At 41.0% G+C, this 27,273-nt stretch overlaps 1 protein-coding gene across 3 annotated transcripts; it reads right to left on the bottom strand.

Annotated features, from left to right (window-relative positions):
- Positions 1–132: 132 nt before the first annotated feature.
- Positions 133–27,181, bottom strand: SLC35A3 (solute carrier family 35 member A3). 3 transcript variants are annotated; one of them, XM_064455590.1, is made up of 8 exons: positions 26,904–27,181; positions 14,043–14,247; positions 13,002–13,156; positions 12,798–12,920; positions 11,518–11,689; positions 8,207–8,325; positions 7,571–7,704; positions 133–5,319 (listed from the first exon to the last, which is right to left on the bottom strand). In XM_064455590.1, the coding sequence occupies exons 2-8, from the start codon at positions 14,227–14,229 to the stop codon at positions 5,229–5,231; spliced, it is 981 nt and encodes a 326-aa protein (XP_064311660.1). In that variant the 5' UTR covers positions 14,230–14,247; positions 26,904–27,181; the 3' UTR covers positions 133–5,228. The 3 variants fall into 3 exon arrangements, with proteins under 3 accessions (XP_064311660.1, XP_064311661.1, XP_064311659.1); XM_064455591.1 differs by having other exon boundaries at positions 26,866–27,121; XM_064455589.1 differs by lacking the exon at positions 26,904–27,181 and adding an exon at positions 22,633–22,932.
- Between the last annotated feature and the right edge of the window lie 92 nt (positions 27,182–27,273).

Below are 27,273 nucleotides of genomic sequence, written 5' to 3'. Positions count from 1 at the left end.
TCTCAGTCAAAATTAAATTTCTGGCAAAGTTCAGTAAGCTCTATGTTAAAAGACCCCACTGACAAACATCTCACAATAGCCTTCTGGAGTTTATAGAAAATTACGCCCAAAATTATGTTCTGAAATAATAAATGTTAATTAAAACATTGTTTTATTTCTGCTAAAATATGCATAAGGCAAGCCTCTCCATTTACAAAGCTCTCAAACAGTTTTATATCATATTCTTAATAAAGCCGATGCCTAATTTTACCCAGTTGATTACTATAGAGGCATTATCTACACATACAGGAAAAAAAAATTACAGTATTTACCTCAGTATGGATTAAAAAAAGACTATTAGGTCATGTAAGACACATTCTGCGGTTCAGCAGTGTTACACCAAAAAAATAACCTGTTTCAAAACTGCCTGGAAACACCATATATTGGAATCATATTCAGCGACATCACACACAAATACCAACATCAACATATGGAAAAAAAAAACCTAAGACCACCTTAAAAATTTTGCTACAGTGTTTGAATACATGATTTATATTTGGGCTCATGTACTTAAAACTAAATTTAAAAGATATTGACAATAATAACAAACTTCTAAAAATCTAAAAAAAGTGTTACTCATGGCAGCAAATATAAACATATGCTTAGCATATAAGCAATTCTTACTGAGCTATAACTTGCTAATGAAATTAATATGGCTAATTATAGTCAGAACGATGGCGGAACGTTGAAGGCAAGATTTAAAAATGTCATGTCTATTCCTGGATACAAATGTACAGTAGATATTCAAGAATAAGCACTGAACGGCACCTCAGGACAGATTTTTTGCTTCTAGAAAGAGTTATAAATTCACCTAGTGGGAAATAATTAGAAAAGTTACAAATTCAACTGAATTTGGATTCATAGTAATCAGAGCAGAAGGTAGCATCTAATTAATTCCACTTATTTTGCTGCATTTTCCCCTGCAGTTTTTTTCCAGTAAAAATATCTTAACTCTAGATAGCTAAAAGCACACAACGAGCTTACCTGGAAAGAGCAGAACTCTTTAGAAACCTCCTGCGGAAAATAATCAGCATTAAAAATGAACGGAACAATGAAAAAAAAGGCAAGGAAACACTTCTTGGACTTTCTTACAATAGCTGAACACCGTAGGTAATGATACACTACCACGTATATGGTATAGTGCCATGTTATGTATAAACATTACCTTTCTAGTACACAAAAACCCACTTAATATTTTTTAATATCTCATTCTTACAAAACATGGATTTCAGAGGTGAAAATGAATTATCTTCCTCATTCACAATATCCAGCAAGACACACTGTCAACAGGAGGAAAATGAACAACTTCAGATTTGGAAAGCGATGATTGCTTAAATACAACAGAACGTGCATGGCCGGTAAGGAAATATATTAAAATATGAAAGTTACTGACAACAAAAAACAGAAGAAATGCAACGTTTCATTTATCAATTTTAAAACAATTTAACAAAATCATTACAGTTTTTTAATTACAGCCATAAAAATAAGTTAGGAACACAAAACAATTGTGTACTTCTAAAAAGCTGTGAGAGGACTGTACGAGTAACTGAAACTCAAGCATATGCTACCAAAGTAAGATTTTTTTTTTTTGGAGGAAAAATAAAATAATAGTTTCTAAAAAGTTACATTAAAAACCCCAAGGTGTGATCTTGTAGAGGCCGGTTCTAGAGCATTAATCTACCTATTATTAAAGCAAACAAAAAGGGAAGTTTTCTTACCGTTTGTCTAAAACAAAGAAGTTGAAGAGAACTATAAAATTATCTGAATTCTTTGAGAAAAAGATTATTGGGCACTTGTGGATAGCACAGAAATACAAACCTTAAAGAAAAGTTTACCTTACTTTATTAGACTCAAGATTTTGGGCCACTGAACGGCTGATTCATTGTGCTCTGAAGATAGTTCTAAGATCATTGTTATTTGACCATTTATCTCGTATCCCAGAGACTCTCAAATAAAACTACCAAATATCCAAGTATTCAATAAATACTCCCATTATGCAAATCTTTAAAAAACCCCACATAATTCAAGTTATTGCAAATAAATACCTAGCTAAAACTTTATAAATATTTAAATAAAATTCTGCTAAGTATGGGTTAGCCTCATTCGATACACAACTAAACTAACCAATCCATAGTCTAAAAGTCATAAAAATATTTCAGAAAGACAGCCTTGTTTTTGGAAAGTTATGACTCCTAGATTGCTTTTAGGACAAACTCAAAGCACACTACTCCCTACTTCCCCGTGCTCTGTGCTAGCTATGCTTCTTTGGTTAGTTAATGAGTTATAGACTTAACCTGCCTCCTTTTTTTTGTTGTCTGTTTTTAATTTTAAAATCCAGATACAAAAGTATCTCAATGAGAAAACGTGCATATGCTCTGAGATTGCAAGTGTTACAGAAACCAGTAAGCCCTCCTCGAGCCCTTCCTGTTCTCAAGAAACACACGCCATCCTCCCTCTGCCTACAATTACGCTTTTCAACCTGGAGGGTCTCAGGCCAGAGTCCTTCGTTAGCCTGTAAAGGAAAGAGAGCTAAAAATGCAAATTCGTATTTCCTTCACAGCAACAGCGTATGAAGAGATCTACCCCTCTACTGGAAAATTTAACGGAACTGCAAATCAAAAGGATGGAAGAGCCACCGATCTACAGAGCAGTTACTGTGCCTTAGTGCGGTAGCTACATCGTTCTCCAAAGCTGTACGGCGCCCTATTCAAAAGCTTCGAGCACCCATTCCTGTTCTTGCCTTTAAACCCATCAGTATTACCAAATACTGACGGGTGCACCTGGAAAATTAAACTGGGTTATATGTAACAGAACTCCAGCAACCTGCTGATTATTTGGTCTGTTTGGTCCCTTCCTGTGCAACTGGCGTTAAAGTGTTCTCAACCCGCTTCTTATGTTTTCTGGAGAAATTCTTCAAGGCAGTAACCAATTACAACATCACCTGAACGTTTCCACCACTGAGATTCATGAAATTAAAAGCACTATCATGTAGGCCAAACTCCATCCCAGATATCACTACCAACGCTTCTCAGCTCCTTTCAGAGCCACGCCGCGAGCCACTGTTCTATGCGTCTTACCTCATGCTGTATTTCAGAGGCAAAATTTTTCAAAGATTTTGCCACACTGAGTGTTGTAGGCAAAAGATTTAATATTAACACAGAATGCCAACTTAGGGTAATACGTGATAATTTTGACTACCAAGTAGCAGAGCTCCCGCAATTACGGCGTGCTGGGATAGATTCACAGTTCACAAAGCTTATCAAGCCCTTGGCATAACTCCGAAATTTCTTTGATGTCTTGCCCTTCTACGATAAACAAATGAAAAGTTGATAATCCATGTCATTGCCAACAGAAGGAAAACACGATTTTTACGTGGCTGACGTAAATGGAATTTTTCCTTTCCCATTTACAATGCTTCATTAAAATTCTCAGAGCACTCTCACAGGATCTCCTTGTCAATCCACCACTGAAAGGTGGAAAAGAGGATGAGGTACTTCGGTAAACAGTTTAAAACGCCTCTCTCTTCTCAACGTGTTCATTAGCACAAGACAGAATTGGAAAAAAAAGAGCTTGAGGGGGGGAAAAAAGGAAATCGTACATTTTAACCTCTTGCCATTCTACAGGTAAGAGACTATTGACACGTCTTTGTCTGTACCTTCACCAGTGTAATGTGGATACGAAGTCACTCTACATGAATATCCACTGTGAACAGGTTTCCTGAAAACAAGTGATATTTAAGACAGCATTTTTGTTTCTTAATTCTGCTTTTTTTCTTTTTTGTCGTTTCTGGCTATATGCTAATACTCCAACAAGTGAAGTGCCCGTAACAGTCTAACTGAGCTAACTCCTAACTGCATCTAGGTTTCTTTGTGAAGTTTCTTTTTGGTTTAAAACAGAAGAGCATGCTTTTATATTTACCTATTGCACAATTAATAACTTTTTCATTATGTTTCCTACTAAAGTAATTCCACTAGTAGACTGAATACCTCCAGAGAACCCAGTTTCGTCTGTTGGCTCAAGGACTCCCAGAACAAAGTAGTAATAATAATGGTGATAATAATGGAAAAATCTCTAATCAAGCCATTACAGAGAATCGGACCGAAAGCGCCTTGGAGAGTTCATGAGTAAACAACACTTGTTTAAAAAAAACACCTCTGTAATAAAGTACAGTACAGTGTACAGATGATATACCATAATAGCTCCAGCTGGAGCTCTTACAGACAATAATGCATTTAAAATGTTTATTATGGGCTTTTTTAAAATTGTGATTAAAAAATCCCCAGAGGATATTTAAAGCACAAAAACTACTTCAAAGGTTCTACCAACAAGTTGATTTATAATCAATAAAAATGAAAAGAATGCACGTTACACATCTGAGCAAGCACTCCATCACAACCCTCCTCTTAGTGCCAGGGTAGTGCCGCAACCTCTGGCCTCCGTTCCCAGAGTTATCGCCTCTGTCGGAACACTACAGGCTATCCTGACGAAGGCTGGCGCATCAACACAGCTCTCCAGCTCTGAATTTCTCCCTTTGTGTACTTAGGTGAGAATGTTAACATTCTTACAATAGTTTTATATAAGCAACAGAACACAGATTTCTGTTATTAAATCGCCCTTCTAAAAATATAAAAATATTTGACATTGTGAAAGTGTCTTTCGATCATACTTCAATCTTCACAGTTTTAATAAGGAATATCTAATCAGAACCATCACTTTAGAACTATGATGTGTGTATTCAGCCGATTCCATGTAAATAGACAGTTAAAAACATTTACCGAGATTAAATAGAGTCAAATTGCAAAAACGTACAATCTGACGTGTGCTCTTTCAAAGAGTGCATAGGACGTATTTCTGCAGCAGTCAATACAGTAAATTCTTTTGATGCAATCCCAGTCAAAGCTGTAAACATTCCAAATTGCAGTTTCTTGGAAACTTTTTGTTCCTTTCAAGTTTTTATTAGCAAGGTGCACCGGGCCTTCCCTTGCCATTATTTTTTTTGTTCATCACTTTCAGACAGTATCATCATCCACCTTTAACCCCTCCGGCTGTTCAAAACTACTCATAAGCATTTCTCCAATAGGTTCTGGCAGCAATCCTTTCCTCGCAGTGCAGAGTGACGCTTCCCACACACCGCTGTTAGCGAGGCCCCCAACGTGTGGTCTTGAGAAGCAGGTCGTTGAGGAAGTCTGCTATGCCTTAATGGGGTTTCCTGCAGGTTTGGGATCATAACCGTATAGGAAAGTAGCTGCTATTACAAGGACGGCTCCGAAGAAAAAGACACTGAATAGAATAGGGATGAAGACATAAAATTAGCTTGTTTTTGTAGATGCAATTTTATTTACGTAATACAATCACAGGAGAGGATATTTTTCCTGTGGGAACACAGAACGATAAATTATATTTGTCCAATTTATAAAGAACAAAATAATTTCATATATTTATTGTAGAAGGATGCAGAAAGAAGTCGAAATAAGAAACTTCCGTCCACCAAGTAACGTCTCATTATACTGACACATTCTGAAAATTATAGTTTCAAGGAACCATTGTCAGAAGTAATCAGACCAATCCTTTTCCCCTCACCCCCCCCAAAGCTCTGTGCAAACTGCAAGCAGAAGCTGAAGAAGTGCAATTACTCCAGCCACTTTTGACACCTTACAAACATCATGTTGCTGGAGTTGTGTTTGCGTTGAAGTCCAAAGCTTATGTCAAAACAAGTCACTGCTGCCCAGTTTGCAAGTCTGTACTAACTAGTTTTTGGCAGATACTTAAAGATCTTTATGTAAGGAAAAGATAATAAAGGCATCTTTTGTCTATTGACATAGGGGCCTTTCAAGCTGTTTTGATAGTTACACGTCTGTAACAAAATATCCAATGCCAACAGACCATCAGTATGCATTTTAGAAAAGAACCTTGCCATAAAGACGTGACAACGTTGACAAGTTGATCTTCTGAACCAACCACTAAAGAAAACCATAGCGCACAACGTGATAATCCTTCAAGGATACAGTTAGTCTGTTTCTGGACACGAACCATTGCAACACACGCAAGCACTTAAGTACTTTACATCTATTAGCCCAATCAAAAATGCTTGTTGAAGTGAGAGAAGCAATTACTCAGTTTCAGTTCAAATAAATTCAGTTGGCATAAGCAAGGTACTAGAGATCAAGTCTGATTACCTCAAGTTAATCAAGTTTTTTTTAAATGAGATGGCTTCAAGTTCTACATGCTGCTAGTTGCTCCATCTCAATTAATTATTTACCACTGTTTCCATTTTCACCATGTTTGCAGAAGCTGGTAAGTTACTTATTAATTTTCCATTTGAGCACTCAGAAATTCTTAAACCCACTTTCTACATTTGTTTTAATGGGACAAGTATGGGCTACTTATAAATGAAGTTCAGTGTCTTCTACATTTTAAGCCTAAATAGTTGTTCTATTTCCTTTTTTGAATGTTTACGTAAACTCCTGCTAACGTTGCAAATACTACTTTTGGATAAAAAGATGTTTCCTTCTATCAGATCTAAGAGTTGTAAATAGTATTTAAAATATTCTTACACTAGGTGTGAGGAGCGTAGGTCAGTTATAAGCAAAAAACCTATTAATATATCTGAAAGTTGGAATATTGCTTCTACACTCTGTATATTAACACGCACTGCCAAGGCAAGCACTCTCCCAGGACCTACCCTGTCCAAAACCCGCAGTGCACAGAGCTACTGAAGCCTGATTCACAAAACATCAGGGCACGGTGTATGGGGCCTAGAAGCATATAGCAAGAGTCTTCCCCTCTTTCTTGGTCGAGTGGTTTTTTTCACTAATAAATATGGTATTGTCTTTAGGAAAAAAAGCTCTGCCTTTGGGCTTCTGGGTGTCCTTGGGCAAGTAATTGCCGTAGCGTGACTTCCATGTGCGCGTGACTGCAATTATCGCTTTTAGAGAGCCCTTGGAGATTGGAAGAGAACCGGCATAAAGAGATCATCATCATTACCGTTGCTCAGCCGTAACTCCGCATGCAACGAGGTGCCTTGCAGAAGATCCGTCCATTTGAGGACAAAAAAAAGGGAGGAGGCAGGCAGCCCCTGGTCCCGACCCTACGCAGGGCCACCAGCAGAGGGGAGGCTGGTGCCACGGGCAGGGCAGGCGGCAGAACTGGGAGGGCTGGTTCCAGCACCAGAGCAAAGCGGGAGCTGAACGGGACAAGGGAGATCGGGTGGGGAGGAACAGAAGAGAAAGGGACAGCGAACTAAAACACAGAGCCTGCGTTGCCCAAAGCCAGGATCTGAGATTCAGTCGTTCCTGACCGGTGGGAGACTGTGTCTTACAAAATATTTAATCTGAAATATATTTTCAGAATTAAATATTTTCAGATTAAAAGTTAAGCGTTAGTTATGGTACATTACGAAACTAAACTTTTATGTGCACTTTTATCTAAACACTCAAAGCGTGGCTTGGACTGCTTTTTATTTATTTATTGAGCTAAGCACTAACTTTTCAACTGTTTTTATTTTTCAGCACACACAGAAAGTAGTTCTTACCTTGTAGGGACGAAATCTTGCAGCCAGAAATAGGAGATCAATGTTGACAGTATAATAGAGAGAGAAGTTGCAAATCCCTTTAAAATGTTGTCCGCGTATTTTATAACGGCAGCAATCACCAGCCCTCCAAGTGCCTGAAAAATATCGAGGTTTGGATTTGCAACCTGATAATTCCACTGAGAGCATCCGTTCTATCAACATGCACTTACTTTGGGAAAGGCTTTTCTCTATGTTTAGGAGCATCACATTTGTTTTATGTTATGGATATGCCCTGTTGAAGATAAATCTTGGAAGAGTTGTTCTTTCCCCATTAAAGAAATTGGTGATCATATTACCGTCATTAAATTAGTGGCAATGCTTGTACCATACATTTTTAGCTGCAGGAGGAAGGGGGTTTTTTTTAATACATCACAAAAAAAAAATAATGCTTACAGGCTTTTATGTTGCACAATACTCAGTCACAAACTTGCCGTATGCTTTCCAGGTTTTTTAGAGGTTTATTCTAATAATGATAGACCAGGCTTCTGACTACAGAATTCTCAGCAGCTCCAATGACGCCCATTAGTTTCCCCAGTGATTTATAGAAGAGTAAATCCCAAGTGCCCTCACAGAAAATTGTGATACAAGGTACCTCACCTGTAAAACAACAACTATCCAAGTCAGTTTATTGTATCCTTGGAAAAATCCATTCTTTGACAGTTGTTCTCCATCATAAATGTACACACCCATCAGTCCGAATATGCTACCAAAAAATCCTGAAAGTACAAGATTGATTTAAAAGCTTCAGGTGAAAAACACGCCAACAGGTTCCTTGTCCTCAAGGACTGCTCACATAGATCTGATTTTAAAATAGGACCGCTACTTGCAATACCATCACGTTCAAATGCACTCAGCGTTCAGACTGACACTCTCTTTTAAAAGCTGTTTTCCACACTTATAACAAGTTTTGTCTGTTCCCATTAGGACATTCTTATATACTTATCTTCCATTGCTTTCTACTGGGATGGGGTGATTTTTGCTCACAACATATAGCAAAATTGATGTAAACGCAGTTTCAGTTTTCCTGAAACTAGCCATGCCTGAAGTCATGCTATAACCTGGAGAGAAAAACAGGGAAACCTTCAGTGGAGGAGGTGGTCACCGGCATAGCAAGAGCAGGGCTTATCAGTTTGCCAGTTCAGACAAGGAGCTTGGAAGTGGGATTCTTCTGAACCAGTCTCAAACACAACTAACGTTTACCAGTAGAGACTTAATGTCAAAAGAAGAAATTGAGATGAGATTAAAAAGTTTATCACTGGGCAAGTATAGTGTTGTTCTATCAAACGGGAAGCTTTTCCTAATCCCCTCAGGCAGGGAAGTAATGCAGGCGCCTCCTCTGTGACTGACATTGGCTGTAGTCCTGAGCTGGAAAAGGGGGAACCTTTTTTCCATTCCTTTTCTGTGTAAAGCTGACCTCTATTTTCATCACATTTTTTTTGCATCTGAGAAGAGCAGCATTGTTTTGAACAAAATAAAACCTTCCATTTGACGAGAAATAACCACTTTTGTACACATAATTAACAATCTAGGTTTCATTCAGATTAATCCAATTACTTCTATCTCCCACTTGATCACTTCTTGATTCCCACAGAATCAATAAATACAATCAGCTATTCGTACATCCCTAATATGGTACCAGTATGCATTAAAACCTGAGTTTTTCAACAATTATTCAAATATATTTTCCATTTTTTCCTACAGTTCTAATAATTCTCTATGGATATGAAAATGAAAACCAGGTTGGTTTATGGTTTTTGCTGTTTGTGTTTTAAGAAAAGCTGTTTTTCAAACCTCTTGCTTATGCCTGACTTGCTCCTGAATGACACAATGTCTTAAGCAGGCAACTCTCTTGCACTTGCAGAAAGGATACACTGTTTTTGAAATTGTGTTTCACATTTTAAATATTTTCTGAGAGCTGAATCAGGAAGCTCTCTGAGAAATATGACAACATTAATTTCATTTTTGAACTGAAAACAACCTCAATAGTAAGCATATTCTACTGAATTTTGTACTGAGGCAAATTAAGCTCACTAACAAAAAATAAATTAAAAAAATCAAGGGGGTTGGATTCCCACTATTATCACTATTGTAGAAAGACATTTTTGTCTTCATATATCACAGCCCTAGTTATTCACTACCTTGAACAGCTTGTGTTTAGGAGCAGTCCATCCTGATCTCTATGACTTCACAAAGCCATTACTGGAACATTCAATATACGACCAGGCCAGCTATCAAAATTGTGATCTCATTTGTTTTTCTACATACTTTTGTGCACTCTAGAAAAATCTGGAAAATGTTTTAGATCATTGATTTTTTCAACAATTTTGAGTGTTGAATTGGAAATCGTTTCAGATATCTGCATTGCTGCCCAGCAAAGTGCTTTTAGCATAGACATGGAGAGTAATAATAATCAGCTTTCCTCGGCCGTGGATTTTCCATTGTGGCTCCATACAAAGCACCAAATCTTACCTTAAATCCTCGACTGTGCCCCAGCTATCCACCCTTCTCTGCCTCCAAAATTCCCTAAAGTAACCTTTCCTGACATATCCCCTACACCCTGTTCAAGAAAACTTAGTTTTAATATATACAATTTCAATAAATACTAGCGGAAAATAAGTAGAGGGTTTGATTCCCTTCTCTGTTGTCATGTTTCAAAACATTATGGACATGTAAAAATATTAAAATGTAATCAAAATACAGTTCTGAGTTTTTAACTGAAACCATTTATAATTAGAACACAGCAACAGGAAAAGAAAGGAAAAAATATTGCTTGTATTCGGACATCTTTGACCATACCAGTTTTTAACCAACTATGTAACTACAAAAAAACACCCACACCACCTCCTGTTTTTATGGTACTTCATTACATTCTACCAGACGCGGTACACAGCCCTGATCCACTGTCTTCCTCAAGAAAATTCTACAGTACTGTGGATTTGATCAAGGGTCTGTTCTAGGGTGCTGGAAAGCTCAAATTCTGCTGAAAGCATTTCTTCAAATATGCAATAATTATTGCCTACAGGTGAAGACTAGAGGGATTCCATTGGAGGAAGAAGGGCAACTCCAACAGTAAGTTTTGTTTCTGTTGCAAAACAGGAACAAAAAGATACTGCTGATGTCACATTTCCAATCCTATAAGCTGGACATAGTTGCTTTGAGGTGAGGGAAAACTCATTGAGGAAAATGGATCGACTCTGTCGCCATTAATAGCTAGCATCTGGAAGACCCAGAATTACTCTGGAAATAAGGGGTATTCTCTTACCAATAGGTGCACACGAGGTAAGGACAACAAAGCAGTTAATATGAACTGTCTTTTGCATATGCCCCTCTCCAGGGATTATTCAGACAACCAAAACAAACTGACCTTTGTACTGAAATAACGGGAATTCGTTACCTCAACTTTATTCATGGACAAGGCAGGTTTTTTGTATTAAAAGTGCCAACCTATAAAAACTGCCTACCCAGACACAAGAGAAAAAAAAAAATGTTAATTTTAAAACACCTCAAACATATTTTAACGTTCCTATATTCTCTAAAAAGAAGTAAAAAAGGAAAAAGGAACATTCTCTATATTTACCAGCTCTTATGAATTAGAGCAAAACACAATTTTTAAACACAGAGTCCTGCATTTTTAGTAAATTTAAAATATAAACTCAACCAAGATTCCGTACAACCTTACAGACTTTCTATAAGCAAGTTAAACCAAGAGCTAGGTTGAGATCAGAAAAAAACCGCTAGAATTCTATCTAGCGGAGTTTATACTCCTGCTTTTAAAAGTACACTTATGCAGAACAGTAAAACCTTGGTGACATTTTTAATTTTTTATATATACATATTCTACTATTTTCACATTTATCTTAATTCTTCAGAATGCAGTACCTCTAAGAGATGACTAAAATCAAACTTACCAAGCTGAATGTTTCTGATCCACACAGACTGCTTCGTTTCCTTTAATATTTTTTCAAAATAAACCCCAGCAAATCCGCTAGAAAAGCACGCTATAAGAACTGCGATCAGGCCTACAAACTGAGATCCTGCTGAATGTTCCTTAGCAGCTGTCGCTTGAGAGTCTGAAGGCCACTGGATATAAAAACAGTTATACAAGTTTCACTGATAAAAAATCACGCCACGAGACTAAATACAATCACGTGCCTGTAAAGTTTTGTATTTTGCACCATAAACACTTTTAAAGGACTGCAGAGCCGTAATTTTTCTTTTTACATATTTGTAATGTGTAAAATTGGGCCTGAACTGGGAGAACGCCCACCAATTCAAACAGGTCCCGGATCTGTGTTTTATAAGCCGGAACTGTTTCCAAACCCCTGCACGATTTATCAGGGCGGTTCAGTCACCAACTTTTCCCACCTGACTAATTAGTTACCTTACAAATACAAGCACAGTTTGAAACCCACTTACACCAGCTGTCTTTAAGATGGGATGAACTGCCTTTTGCATGTGCCCCTCTCCAGTGATTATGCAGACAACTAAAACAAGCTGAAATTTATGAAGCTAAATCCTGCAATATAGCTAATGCAAACAGAATAAAATGCAATGCCATAGACAAAAACATACTGAAGGGTCTGTCAATTACTATCAGAACGTTTTGTTCTCATTTTTAATTATTAAATTTGAAAAACCTATAAAATTTAATCCTCAAAGGTTTTTTCAAATCCTTAAGTTTTAAAACAAACGTTACTAGGATATGCTAAAATCTGCTAAAAATTCTTAGAATAGTCTCTTAGCCCACGATCCTGCCCTCTGAAAACTACAAACACCTGCACCATTTAGAACAGAGGCCAAGTTTGCCTCTCAAAGCAGTTCAAGTAAATTTGCCATGCTGAAACCATCTCACAAGGTGAGCAGCAGGTCTGTGCTGGCAGAGAAGATCTGTGAATCCCTAATGTCTGAAGAAGCATGTTAATAAATACTGCTATCGCTGTTACTTGCAGGTTGCTCCAGAGGCCCTGTCCCATCCTACAGTAGAGCACTGGGACACAAAAGAGGTGTTATTTTCTGCCTATGAACCACTTCAGGTGTCCTCTAGCCCTGGCCACTTGTGATCTGTAGCTCCTGACCACAACTCCGATGCTCACATGCAGCTGGTAGAATCAGAAAGCCACATAATCAGCATAGTAATCTGTGTTCCTTGAATAAACACCTTAAACACAAATCACCTGTTAATATTTACCTGCACAAACGCCACTCCTGTCATCAGTAGTACTAATGACAGCCACTGGTATACACCCAACTTCTTGCTCAACATGGACACAGAAAACAATGCTGTGGTAAGAATTTTCAGTTGATACGTAACCTGGAAGAACCCAGAGACAGTTACTACTGCATACTTCGTGGGGTTTTTTGAAACTTACAGAGCAATCCAGATGTACAATACCTGGTATGTGGCTGCGTCTAGGTTTGACAATGCTACATACAGCAAGTTGTTCTGAAGAGTATAAATTCCTGACGGAATAGCAAGTTTAAGAGTTTCCATGGGTTTATTAAGGATTTCGTCGTGTAGCACTCTGTTCAGAGTCCGTAAATTGCACTCTATCCGAAGAAACAACAAAAGAAATAGACATTGACTGAAAGGAGAGAGGAAAAATAAAGAGAGAGCGCAATGTTCTGTTCTTAAAAATTGCTGCCCCCTTTTTATAGCTACCACTGCTATCGAGACCTCAAAATACTACCTATGTTTGACTTTCATGAGCCTCATATATGTGAGAAAAAGAGGCTGCAAAGTGTCTTCCTGTAGCTTGGAATATCAGAAATTATTCAAAGTACTTTAAGTAAAACTTATCTAAACCATATTGATGTTTGAAGATGATACATTAACGAGTATCACCTAAGAAGTGCACATTTAGAAGCCTACAGATTCCTTAATATTTATGTACATATAATGATATTTTTAAACTGTCGAAGATCAACTATATATGTCAACAAACTGTATAAACTCAGTACAGAATGTACAAAATAAGAATTACAGTAATTCTGAAATATTTCTTTGAGCTTAAAACTGTGCTTCCTCCTGTAGTAGTGAAATTGTTTCCTCCCTTCTGCATCTGCTGTTTATTATAGGCTTCTAAATTATCATTCATGCTTTGGACACACTTAAAGCTTTTCATTTTTTCCTACTTCTACATACGAGTTTCTTAAAATGCCTGAGCAAACACAAGCCTCAAGCTCTTAGAAGATGATTTATTCTTGCACTCCTCAGTATCCACGTTCTTCAAAGAGAGCTCTCTTCAGCAAATATGCAACGTCTTATGTCACGTGCTGAGGAGTGAAGCGTGATCAGTGTCTTTCCAAGAGTATTTCTTAAATGAGAAGGGAAACGCTTTGTGGTGCGCCTGTACTCAGAGGGCTGCTTTGCAGTTGCCGCTACACTACAGCACATTGCTTCGCAAAATGACTTGGTGCAAAATTTGACACCTACTGCTGTCTTTGTAGACCAATAGAACACAGGCCAAAATCTTCAGTAGTTCAGCAATAACTACTGCAGTAGAGGATAAGTAACGAGGCCCTTCTTCTTTCAGTGTCCGAGAATAACGCATGGTCAAGACTAAACTCGTGGTCTGGAAAACCAGGATGCCCAAGGAAAGGTATTTTAGATTGGTAGACATTTCTTGACTTTCTTCTTCCTGAAACAGAGAGAAAAAAAAAAACAAACCCTAAAATGCAGACTTAAAAGGTAATACTGCAGATGGATGTTTCCCTTGGGGATCAGCATATTAAAAAAAGTTATCCAGGGAGCTTAGCCAAAGGAAAACAACAAACCTAATCTGATATTTGTCATGGTTCAGCCCCAGTTGGCAACTAAACACCACATAGCCACTCGCTTACTCCCCCCACCCCTGTGGGACAGAGGAGAGAATCGGAAGAGCAAAAGCAAAAGAAAAAAACTTGTGGGTTGAGATAAGAACAGTTTAATTAAAATAATAATAATAATGATAATATAATTAAAAGGAAAAGGGGAAAAAAGCCAAAACACAAACAGTCCAACAGCTCGCCACCCACTGACCGACGCTGCCCGTCCCCGAGCCGCGATTGCTGCCTGCCTCCCCCGGCCAGCCCCTCCCAGGTAACACACTGGGCGTGACGTTACATGATAGGGAATATCCCTCTGGCCAGTTTGGATCAGCTCTCTTGGCTGTGCCCCCTCCCCTCCCGGCTCCTTGTGCCCCCGGCAGAGCCTGGGAAGCTGGGAAAGCCCTTGACTAGTACCAGCACTGCCCAGCCACAACTAAAACATCGGTGTGTTACCAACATTATTTTCATACTAACTCCAAAACACAGCACTATGCCAGCTACAGTGAAGAAAACTAACTCTATCCCAGCTAAAACCATGACATTATTTAAAAAGAAAAAGGAGATTATATACTTTAAAAATGTTTTTCAAAAAACTATTACAAATGGGGAAGCATGTAATAATATTAGAAGTGATAACTAACAGAGAAATGAAATATTTCTTATCTGTAATAATAAAGTAAAATAAGGACTACTGACTAATAATTAGCTTTCCAATAACTGGTTTCACAGAAGAAATCTCCCAAGTTAAACCCGTCATGGCTTTCTTTACGTAGGCGAAGGCTCAGAAGGTGTTTCAAAGTGGGAGAGCCCCACACTGTGGCACCGCAGAACGCCCAGTACTCCCGCTGCGACGAGCGGTTCCCGGAACGAAGACATCTTCTCACTCCTCCACCTCTCCCAAGTTTTTCGGGTTGCAGCCTCTGCCTTGCCAGATGACTCCGTGCCAGCACAAGACAGGGTGAGGGTTGGGCTGCTTTAAATGAAAATGAGAGGCCTGTCTGGCGCTGAAGGAAAAGGAGAGTTGTGGGGAAGCAGGGTTGGATTGGAAGCCGCGGGATGGAAGAGCTGCAGGGGAGACTGCACTAAACCTGTCCTGCTGATTATCCTGCTCAGAAAAAAATTAATTGACTCTAGATGACTAAGTCACTGTACTTACTTTCTCGCGCTGCACGGGCTACCACAAACCTTACAGTAACAATGCTGAATCATCCTTATCCCTACCATTAACTTTCACCAAACTGAGGTGGTTTTCTTCGCCCTTTGTCACTGATTAAAGCATTAACTTAGCGCAGGAGACTAACAGGGAAAGCAATATTCATTTTGCAAGCACAATATGTTATAAGGAAATTTTTAAAATGCATTACTGCTATTCAGATTATATAATTTTCTACTATTCTTCACATTAGGAATTTCCATGCACACAGAAATTAATGCTTTCTATAGAAAATTAACTACTCCTGCTTTCACTGCCCACATATTCAAAAACAGAGCAGTGTTTTATAATGCCAAAGTAAAATCAAATCAGTAATTAGAAGTTAACACATATGTCTTTAAGTAAAAGAAAAGCAGTAACAAGTCAAGACAATGAACGTGGCGCCCACTTTTAGAAGCCTAGAGGTGGCAGAAGCAGTCCTTACCAGATGCACATGCCCGAGCCGTCCCTATGCCTGTTTCACACCTACAGACACACATAGTTTTGACTCATTAACTATCCAGTTTTGTACACACTGCTGAAGGGTCCGCTGCTACCTCTAAATATTTGTAGCTGAAACCGAAGCTGTTTCTTGCTGACTGCATTTCTCTAGCTCCAAATGCATTTCGTAACAATTTTCACTGCTGTTGTTTCAGAGATCTGCAGAGCTGTGCTATTCAAATATTTCTGACTTGCCTCTATCTTGTCTCTAAGCATTAATAGATTTTCTCCACTCAAGTATACAGGGTAAAATTAATACCTGTATGGCACGGATACTAAAGAGGCGTTGCAGTAACCTGCAAACAAATATGAAATGCCAACAGCCACAGAGGTATGAAGTACACATACTCGTATCCTACAAAATAAACTGGTTTATCTCAAGAATCGTACCACTGTAAAAATATCTGTAAAAGCATATTGGCAAAGGAGAAAGAAAAAGATGCCAGGATGTAGCAGCTGAGGAAGAAATACACAAGGATTCCTTTAAGGAGCCTTAATAGAAAAACATCACATTTAACTTCCCGAAGAAACAAGTACTAAAGATGCAACTGCACTAGACACTGTGAATCAGACAAATGTAAAGCACAAAGGAGAAGAAAGCTGCAGGCAACATTCAAAATTTGTGTTTTTTTTCCCCACAGGTTCCGGTGGAATAACCCTTTACACGAGGATGTTAACTGGGGAGTTATGCATCCCCAACAACAAAATAGAGATCGGTTAGTCAAAGAGGAATATCTTTGAAGGTTAGATTTGCCTTAGCTGAGAACAAGGAGGAGAAACAGAAGAACAGTTCCCGTGAAGGGATGCAGAAGGGACACGCAAGATCAGAGATCACACCCTCTGGAGAAATACCAGCAGCACAGACAAGATAGAGGGGAAAAAGGGAAAGAAAAAAAAAAACACCCACTGAGAGAAACCACAGAACTGAACTTTGTGAAAAGGTCTGCCTGTGCTACTGGAGAAAACTGACATCGCAAAGCGCATTTATGGGAGCCAACCTGCGCAAAGAATTTCTTCCACCTTATCCATCTACCTCATTTTCTGGTATTGTGTTGCCAGATTGCCAGGTCTCAAAGAGCAATATACGGTTAAGATGAACAACACAAAATTTCATGAAAGCACACTTCGAGATAAATAAGTTTTTAAACTTTTTGGTTTTCAGTTTTCAAAATGCTTCTGAAAAAATACAGATAATGGGAACACACATCTCTCCTGAACTCAGACCCAAATTTTTTTCACAAAATTCTGTGAGCCTGTGAAGTGCCAAAGGGTTTTACAAATGTTCAAAACTCTCAGAGATCAATTCCTTAACCTTCAAAATAGGTCACATTATCAGAAAGTAACATTCACATTAATTTCTGGCTGAAATACAACCATCTATTTACTTAAATAACTTACTAAGCAACTTAAAATGTAATTTTAAAAGTAAATCACTAATACCTTGTTTATGAGCAAGTATCAAAGCATTCAGCATGAAAACATACCAACAAGCACAACAGTTTAATAAGCCCATAAGGAATACATGCCACAGTACTGTCTTGAACTAGTCTCGTTATATCATCTTGAATTACAGATTCTTTAGTAATCACGATAAAAAAAAGGGAACTTCCCCCAACGTGTCTCAAAGAGGTGCCAGTAGTAGGAATCCTTTCTTTACCATAATTCACTACAGCTGTTTCAGAGTTTCCAAAATTCACACAAAATGGACTTTGAGTGTCCAGTGTGATAGCCGAAATAAGGGTGTGTGTTAGAAGTCGTCCTGTCGGTGGTCAGCAAGCCAGGCTTGTAGAGAGCAAAAGTGTGAAGTTTCATGCTGTACTTACAAATAGTTGGTTCACAGATGACGAACTACAGAGTCCTGAACCTTACGCACGCCACTAAAATAATCACCCTCTACTGAGCACCCATAATATCTTATCAGCTTTCCTGGTCCCTCCTTTCTTTCGAAAGAAGAGCTGCATATCCGTTCGTAGAACCTCGCGCAAACTGGGGACTGGATCCAGAAAAGGAGCCAAGTACTGAAGTTCAAACAGGTGAACTGCCTTCAGCTGCAGTTTCACAGCAGGTTTAGATTTAGAGCTTACTACCAGAGGTGTAGTCGCTCTCTTCTAGCCACGAGTTTCTGCTGCACTCACTGCAACAGACTGTGCAGTCATATACCAAATGAACGATCTTCTCCAGTAACAGCCCACACTTTGTCTTAAACCAATAATGAAATGAAAGTTCCCAGCGCATTCCCTGAATGGGGTTATAACCGGGCTTAGATTTCTTACTGGACTTTGGACAGACCACTCAGTACTCTGCAGGATGCATCGTTCCAAAAACCAGATTTAGGTTTGCTAATTCAAAGACAAAGTTGAGTGGCCACCCTAACTCAGTGACTTTTGAACTGACTCTTACAAGGCGAGGTGTTAAGTACCTGCAACTCCTTGATAGTAATGTGCTGCCACATCAGTTAACTCAGTGACTAGGCTCGTTATTCTTTTCTTTTATTAGCTTAGGTAAAAAAAATAGTAAACTGCTTCCATGAGGTTGATTCAGCATACCACGTATGCTACACCCTACAGCCAGCAATACAGAAGGCAGGGGAAGAGAATAAAGGCAGGTCTATATGGGAAGTCAACATGCAGTAAGCCAAGATGGTATTTACAGCCATCTAACGCTTGACGTCAGTACACACAGGCAGACCAAATGCAGATGGATACTACGTGAAGAGTTGTTCTTAAAAGGATAAAGGAAGAGGACTCTGGAAAGCTTTTACACACTTGGAAAACAAAACAATCTATACAGAAAGTAATACCTTTACCTCAAGGTATCATACCATGCAAAGTCTGAAAAATACCCGTTCAAAGGAAGCAGATTTTTTTTTTTGATGTGGAAAATCATGTATTTCATAATACCCTTTCAGACAAAATGAATACATTTCCAACTTGCAGATTTTCACCTCCCTTAGTAATTTCTCCACCACAGGCTAAAATTTCGTATTTTACATTTCATTTTTATAACATTCCTACAGTTTCCCTCCTAAAATATTGGTAAATTCTAATGTTTGCAGACAAAATATATTAGGTCAAAAGGAACATAATCAGTTTGACTTAATGATCAGTAAACGTACCATTTATATCTTATTTTCTTCCATCCATTCTTAACAAAACTTGCTAATTTAATCAGGATTTACTACATGAGCAACAAGAAGATTACAGGACTTTTCTTAACCTTAAGGTTTTGTCTTTAAAAGATCTGATGATATAAACCTTTGAGCTTCTCAGCTGCTAAATATCTACAGTAACAGAATCTTGTGCAAAATTAAGGATTGGTTTAGGAATTTATCCTATTCGTAAGTTTGTAGGACGTCTCAAAATCTGACAGAGTTACTCTAGTTTGAGGTATCTAAAACACTAAAAAGAGAGAACTCTAGAAGGAAACATGACTAATTTATTTTAAACACTTTTTAGTTAAACTTAGAGACCGGAGATGCCTTGAGACATTTTCCAAAGAGGGTTGGAGTTATACTGCATATTACAGAGATCCTTCCAGCAAGCATGGCTTAACACCATCTGCAAGAACAAAAGAACAGGGGCAACTCCACAGATCCAGGCACTCCCACGATACAAATATATTAAGACAAAGTAAGCACAGAACTGTTAAGACTCAACTTTGTCTAACACCAAGTATCTAGCTGATGAGCATGTTTTAGACTCATTGAAATTTTAAGGTTAGGGTGCCTTACATTTTCACATATTATTTTATAAATAAAAAAGATGACAGCTCATGCACAACTGATCCAGTATTCTGCATTGTTTTTCATTAATTCAGCCGGAGTTACTGATCAGCACCCAAAAAACCCCAAGCACCCAACACTGTCTCAAGAAGTAGCTAATACGACAAAAGAACAGCAAATAACAATGAATTCCAGTAAGCCGCATAACAAAATCAGATTAAATTAACATATTAAAATAACAACTTGCTCTCTGTCGAGCAACAGAGCAATCCACAGCAGAAGTCACTTGTGCAGCTACTACCAGGCAAGGGATGTGGCAGGCTACGTTATAGACTGTGAGTTGCAGGTACTTGGCACCTCTCAGGGTAAGATACAGTTAAGAAGTCACTTAAAACAGTTCTGGGGTAGCTATGGTTGTGATATCTATCAGCCAAGGCCCATTTACCACTTACCATTGAGGGATATTTAGAACAAGTCCATACAGATAAAATGAGAGGACTTCCTGACAGAGGGAGGGTAAAAGGTACCGCTGGTTTAGGCTCCCACCCTGCGATTCACACCTGGCTGGCAGAGCCTAGGATTCTACACGTGCACAAAAGCAAAAGCCGTCCTATACCATGGCCTGGGGATGCACCAGATCGAAACCAAACACATACCGAGTCACAGAAACAGTGAAAGGAGGCCTTTCCAACAGGCTACAGACTTAACGTTTGTATTAATTTCTACCTATTTACTAAAAGATTTGACTGGAAAATAATTTCTACTGGAAACTGTTTCTGTATTCCTCCCTACTCTGTCACAAGGAAAGTGAGATTTAAAAAAAAACAACTAACTACTGTTATGCTTCCAGTCTTCACACTGATGGAATTAGTGAGTTACATTCCTTCCAGCCTAGCTCTGAAATATTTTCACCACTGATGGTCTTTTAGAGTAAAAAGCCAAGTTACAGGAGTTATTGCTATTGCCAGCTCTTATTCCATCTTATGATTAAGGAGTTTAAGACTGCTTAACCAAACAAAAGGCACTTGCACGTTAGTTAAAATACAAACCGAAGCAGACAACCAGCCTTTTAAAACTGCAAAAGGCAAAGTTTTGTGTGCCAGCACACCAAGTTCTACATCCGGGATCTGCCAGAAAGCAAACACTGATTGATCCTGCCTCACAGGAGGAAGAACAGAGGGTAAAGTACACCGTTTCAGTGGAACAGGTATGGACACACTTCCTGGACAGTTGCTTTGAGATCAAGATAGCAGATTAAAGAAACAGAACTGTGTTCTCATAGTTCTCAAATGAAGCGTGAGTCCAGTGCTGATGCTACACCTGTATAAATATAATCAGCTGGCAGTGAAGACGAAAAGCACAATTGGAAGGCGAGGCAAGAGCTGACTCACACAACCTGAACAACATATTTTTATATAAGGCTCCCTTCTATGCTTTCACATGTGCGTTGCCCTCTTCCCTGCGTTGGATAACACACAAGCAATGTGCTACTTTCTATAACACAACTGCATCCTCAGAGAAAAGTTCTATTCCATAAATCTTCATTCTATTGGACTCAATATGGCCTTCTTTTTACCAAAAGTAGTATCTAATACAACAAATAGTTATGTATAGATATAAATGGATGGAAGGAACCTCATGAAGTTCAACAAGGCCAAGTGCAAGGTCCTGCACCTGGGCCGGGCCCAACCCCCGGTATCCGTACAGGCCGGGCAATGGAGGGGCTGAGAGCAGCCCTGCGGAGAGGGACTTGGGGGCACTGGGGGACAAAAAATTCGACAGGAACCAGCAAAGCACAGTTGCAGCCCAGAAGCCAGCCGTGCCCCGGGCTGCATCCCCGGCAGCGCGGGCAGCAGGGCGAGGGAGGGGGCTCTGCCCCTCTGCCCCGCTCTGTGAGACCCCCCTGCAGCGCCGCCTCCAGCCCTGGGCTCCTCAGCACGGGACAGACACGGGGCTGCTGGAGCGGGGCCAGAGGGGGCACAGAAATGCTCCGAGGGCTGGAGCCCCTCTGCTGCGAGGCCGGGCTGGGGGAGTTGGGGTTGTTCAGCCTGGGTAAGGGAAGGCTGTGGGGAGACCTTATTGTGGCCGTCCAGTACTTAAAGGGGGCTTTTAAGAAAGACAGAGAGATGTTTTATCAGGACCTGTAGTGTCAGGACAAGGGGCAACAGTTTCAAACTGAAAGAGGGTAGATTTCAATTTGATGTAAGGAAGAAGTTTTATATTATGAGGGTAGCAAGACACTGGCCCAGGTTGCCCAGAGAAGCTGTGGAGGCCATGTCTCTAGAGACATTCAAGGCCAGGTCAGACAGGGCTCTGAGGAACCTGCTCTAGTGGAAGGTGTCCCTGCCCATGGCATGGGGTTGGACTAGATGATCTTTAAGGTCCCTTCCAACCCAAACCATTCTATGATAAATATCCCAGAGGTCAGTAAGGGTGCATAGACCATTCCAAATCTAGTAAGTGCTGCTAAACTGGGTTATGAACAAGATTTTACATACGTATGAATATTTTTAACTGCCAAATATGGACCACTATTATTCAGCAAGGCATTTCTTTCTCTGCACATCCCTCAATATGTAACCTTTCACGTCTGTGTATTTTTTTTAATAAACCATAATGTTATAAACATTTCTATTAATCTTAATCCTTGTATTTCTCACTTTAAAATGTCACTGCTAATGTTTCCCTTTTCCTCACACTGGATACAGACTTCTCTGTTCCCTCCTATAAGCTGTTCCTCCCCAAATACATGGCACTTTTCAACTAAACCACTGCAAATCACTTAATTATTTAAAAACTTACCTTGCCCTTTCTTTTGTTTTTCAGTTTGTTACTAATTCTTGTTGGATACATTATAATGTGTATTAAGTACACTATGGAAAAAATAAGCGATGTTTTTCTTGGAGCCTCTATTCTTCAGAAGTGTTATTAAATGCAAATTCTCTAGCAGTTTTTTCCTTATTTTTCTGGCAGAAACTGAGTAGCAAAGATTTTTTTCCACATGAAGATTTCCTTCAGACAGTGTTTCTAATTTTTCCATTTACATTAAAAAAATTCTTAACTGATAGAAAAAATTAGCTTAAAAAAAAAAAAATCAATCTCCCCAGCCACAACCTGGCCTTTTTAAAACCATGCAGATACTTTTTAGAAATGGCAAGTGCACTTATGCACCTAGCAGTTACTTATTAAATTGTAACTGCTAAAGATCAACCAATGATTTCTTCCCAAGTTTGCTCCAAAGGCCTAGGCTTTTGCCAAGGATAGTGGAGGCTGTGTCAGTGGTTCGTGGCCTATCACTCAATCGGGAAATCCCACCATTGACAAGTCTAACGAAGGGAATGCAATTACATATTAACTAACATCCAATCTCGGACAACGCTATAAATTGCCTGGGACTCAGGAAAGGTTTTTTTACAGGTTGATAGAAAACCTAGCAGACAGGGAACTTAACACTGCTGAGTTTTTTTTAAGATCTCACAAAGGTTTTTTGTTTGGCTGTTTGTTTTTTTTTTCTTTTGGGGGCAAGAATCACCATTCTAATCTACGTATCAGACAGGAAAAGTTGGGCATTGTGAACCTTAAACAGGAAATCTGTGGCTAAATACTCTTTAAGCCTATCCCACCTCCTTTACCCTTTACAGCAAACCTAAGAATCCAAAGATAAGATTTCTCTGACCGATGAAAGTTTGCTTTGATGAATATTACAGAAATCACACACTGAGCATACATACTCAGCATTCAGTAAATTCAGGCCCTCACTGAGCTACATCTAACACCAGTATTTCTTGTAAGATGAAGACTTCAACTCTGTGCACAGTGGTGCAATAGTTCTATATTGACATAACGGTCATTAAGGCAAACTCTGCCTGCCAGCACAGAAATTTGATACAGCCTGCCTTAACGGCCTCCCTCTGTTCAGACAGTCCATACACTGCGTTCATTGTATGGATCACAGTACAGAAAGATCCTCCCAGTCACGTTGCGATTCTCGAGCAAGGAGGCATTCAGGTTTTAGTTCAAATGCCTGTCCCTCCCCAAGCATACAGGAGTGCAATGCCACGAACTGAAGCACTGCTCGAACGCAGCTCCTGCAGATGCATCAAGCCAACGAAGGAGCTTGATTTAAGGTACCGAAAGACTGAACGTTGAACACAGCTGGGGTTCAGCTACAGCTTATACTTACGCTGTTTATGAATCACTAATCAAGCCTGGGTGCTCGAGGCAATGCAGCCACCCTCAGTCAAGGTGACCTAGTTTGAGTACAGTCACACAAAGTAGATACTACTGTGAAAACAGATCTGTAGACACTTATTGCAGAAAGCTAGTAAGTACAAATAAGAACAGCATACTGAGGGCATATGAAGACAAGAAGGTTTAAAAACTCAATGGGAAAATCCTGAACTCCTAACCATCTTACATTATTATGCTAGACCTTAAGGGGTACAGACCTTAAGAATCTCTCCCTCCCTCCAGAGACACCCTCTATTGATGTGATCCAGCTGCACAGCCTCCTGAGCTCCAGTGAAGGCACCAAGCCCACGAAAGCAGCATGCATATGGGTGTGAACTGAAGTAACTGGTAAAGAATAAGCCCAGGTGTCAAGCACTTCAAGAATAATAAGAGAGGAGTAACTATATCTAGCAAGCCTGTCCTGAAGATCAAGTATGTGTTGCCCTCACATAAAACAGTTCCAGATTTGGCAGTGCTAAGCGGACGCATGTGATTTGATTTCCCTAGGTACCTGGTTCAAACGATCCCTGCCTTTTTCTTGTTATCGCAAACAGCAGCATAACTAGCATAAGGAATTCGGCTGTGTAGGCAGCCTGTAGGATTATTAAAGACATACAGTCACTCCTAACAATACGTTGCTCTAAATAAAACAATTTTATACTTACTACCACCAGTCTTTCCCGAACCCAGTATTCTTGTCACGCATTCTATTTCTACAAACCAGAACATCACGCATCCCAAACCAATGGCTCGTTATCGCCCAGAACTGTTAATTTTCAATCACAGGTTCTCACAATGCCTTACAACATACAAGGGAATCATGAGCTACAGTTACTAAAGGAAGAGGTTATTGTAAATCAGTTTCTCCACAACTATCATTTCCCTCAAACTCACCCTGCAGCCTCTGAAGAAATTCAATGGTGCTTATTCTTTTATAAAAGAAAAGCACGCATCACAGAGCTAGAGTCTACTCTGGCAAACTGTCTACACAGTCACAGCTTTTGTGGAGCAGGTCCTTAACAGGGGAGAGCTGAACAGGTCAGGCTCAACTCAGTCCACATACAAAGATTTCAGATGAGTCAAGTGCAGCACCTATGGAGAAAGGCAACCCCACAGATTCTGGGAGAAGCCGTTTGTCACCTAACGTTCATTCTAAAACCTATTCTGTCAGTCTGCACATATGTTCTTTGAAAAGCAAGGGCTGCCTTAGATGCCAACTGTCCTGTGGAGAGGCCACAGTGGAGATAAGCTTCCCATCGTGGGGCTCACTCAGTTTTAGGAAAGCTTGTTGCATATGTTCTCTATGTCCCAAACTACACATCCCTCCATCATAGAAAGCAGTCTGTCTTCTCCACTCAGTCATTCCTTAAAAATCTTTTCCCTGGTATCCAAATCTTCCTCACCCTGATTTAAAATATAGTTTATAGGATTCAAAGAAATGAAACAACTTGGAGTATCTTTTGGTGTTTACCTCTTACCTTCCAGTCTATTCCATAATATGTATTATCTTATTATGTTCGCTACCTCTGCATCTTCTGGTTTTGTGCCTTAATCCATAACCTTTGTACTGCTAGAGCGTTTCTCATTTCAAAAACCCAGTATGGCATCAGTTTCATGAAAATACTTATAAAGTGAGTGTTTCTGTTAACTTCACACACAGCACCGCATCAAGCATAGTGAGCACCTTCTCAGCCAAGCACCAGCCGCACCTACACCAAGAAGAAACCCAGCAAGTGAGGCACAACCTTAGCAACGACGACACAGCTGCTGACCAGATCTTAGGATGGTTTGGGCTGGAAAAGCCCTGTAGAGGCCATCTAGTCCAACCCCCTTGCAGTGAGCAGGGATATCTTCAACAAGATCAGGTTGTGAAGAGCCCTGTCCAACCTGACCTGGAATGTGTCCAAGGACAGGGCATCAACCACCCCTCTGGGCAACTTGTTCCAGCATTTCACCACCCTCAGTGTAAATAATTTCTTCCTTATATCTAGTCTAGATTCCCCTCTTTTAGTTTAAAACCGTTACCCCTTACCCTATCACTACAGGCCCTACTAAAATATCTGTTGCCATCTTATCAGCCCATCCTCCCAGCAGAGGGGCTCTTCTCTCCTCCAGGCTGAACAACCCCAGCTCTCCCAGCCCGGCCTCGCAGCAGGGGGGCTCCAGCCCTCGGAGCATTTCTGTGCCCCCTCTGGCCCCGCTCCAGCAGCCCCGTGTCTGTCCCGTGCTGAGGAGCCCAGGGCTGGAGGCGGCGCTGCAGGGGGGTCTCACAGAGCGGGGCAGAGGGGCAGAGCCCCCTCCCTCGCCCTGCTGCCCGCGCTGCTGGGGATGCAGCCCGGGGCACGGCTGGGGGTCTGGGCTGCAACTGTGCTTTGCTGGTTCCTGTCGAATTTTTTGTCCCCCAGTGCCCCCAAGTCCCTCTCCGCAGGGCTGCTCTCAGCCCCTCCCTCGCCCGGCCTGTACGGATACCGGGGGTTGGGCCCGGCCAAGGTGCAGGACCTTGCACTTGGCCTTGTTGAGCCTCGGCAGGCTGGCACAGGCCCGCTCCTCGGGCTTGTCCGGGTCCCTCGGGCGGCTCCCCACCCCCCAGCCTGTCAGCCGCCCTCCCAACTCCACAGAGCTGCTTCCCCGCAGCAACTTCACCCTCACCCCTCCCTCCCTCCTCCCCAGACCGCTCCCTTCACAGACATTCCCCTCAGGGTCCCCCCAGCCCCGCTGTTCCCCTCCCCAGCCCAGCCCCGCGCCTCTCCCCCTTCCGCACCGAAGGCCTCCCTCAGGCTCCTTCCCTCACCCGCAGCCCCTCACCTCAGCGGGGCCCCGCTCCCCCGGCCCCGGCCGCCCACCTGCAGCGCCCGGCCGGCGGCCCCTCTCGCCCCTCGCCGCCGGCCCCGCTCCCGCCGCCGCCGCCCGCCGTTTCCGGGTGCCGCGGTCCCGTCCCGCAAAGGCTCCGGCTGCAGCCCCGGCTCCGCCCACTCCGTTCCCAGGGCCGCGGCGAACGGCGCGCCCCGGCCCGCCCCGGGCCCCGCACCGCCGGGGCGGGCCGGGCCTCGGCTGCCGGGGGCATCCCGCTCACCAAGGGGGAAGCTACCGGTACCGCCGCCCCGGCATTGGGGCGGGCGGCGGCCGCCCTCCCCCGGGCTCCTCCCTCCGGGGCCGGCGGCGGGGGCGTTCCGCCCCAAAACGGCCGTTGGCGGGGGCGGTTGTGCAGCCAGC

This window comes from Phalacrocorax carbo, chromosome 6, assembly GCF_963921805.1.
Source record: "Phalacrocorax carbo chromosome 6, bPhaCar2.1, whole genome shotgun sequence".
Classification (NCBI taxonomy): domain Eukaryota; kingdom Metazoa; phylum Chordata; class Aves; order Suliformes; family Phalacrocoracidae; genus Phalacrocorax; species Phalacrocorax carbo.
The sequence above is the reverse complement of the archived record's forward strand: the minus strand, read 5'-3'. Positions and strand labels throughout refer to the sequence as shown.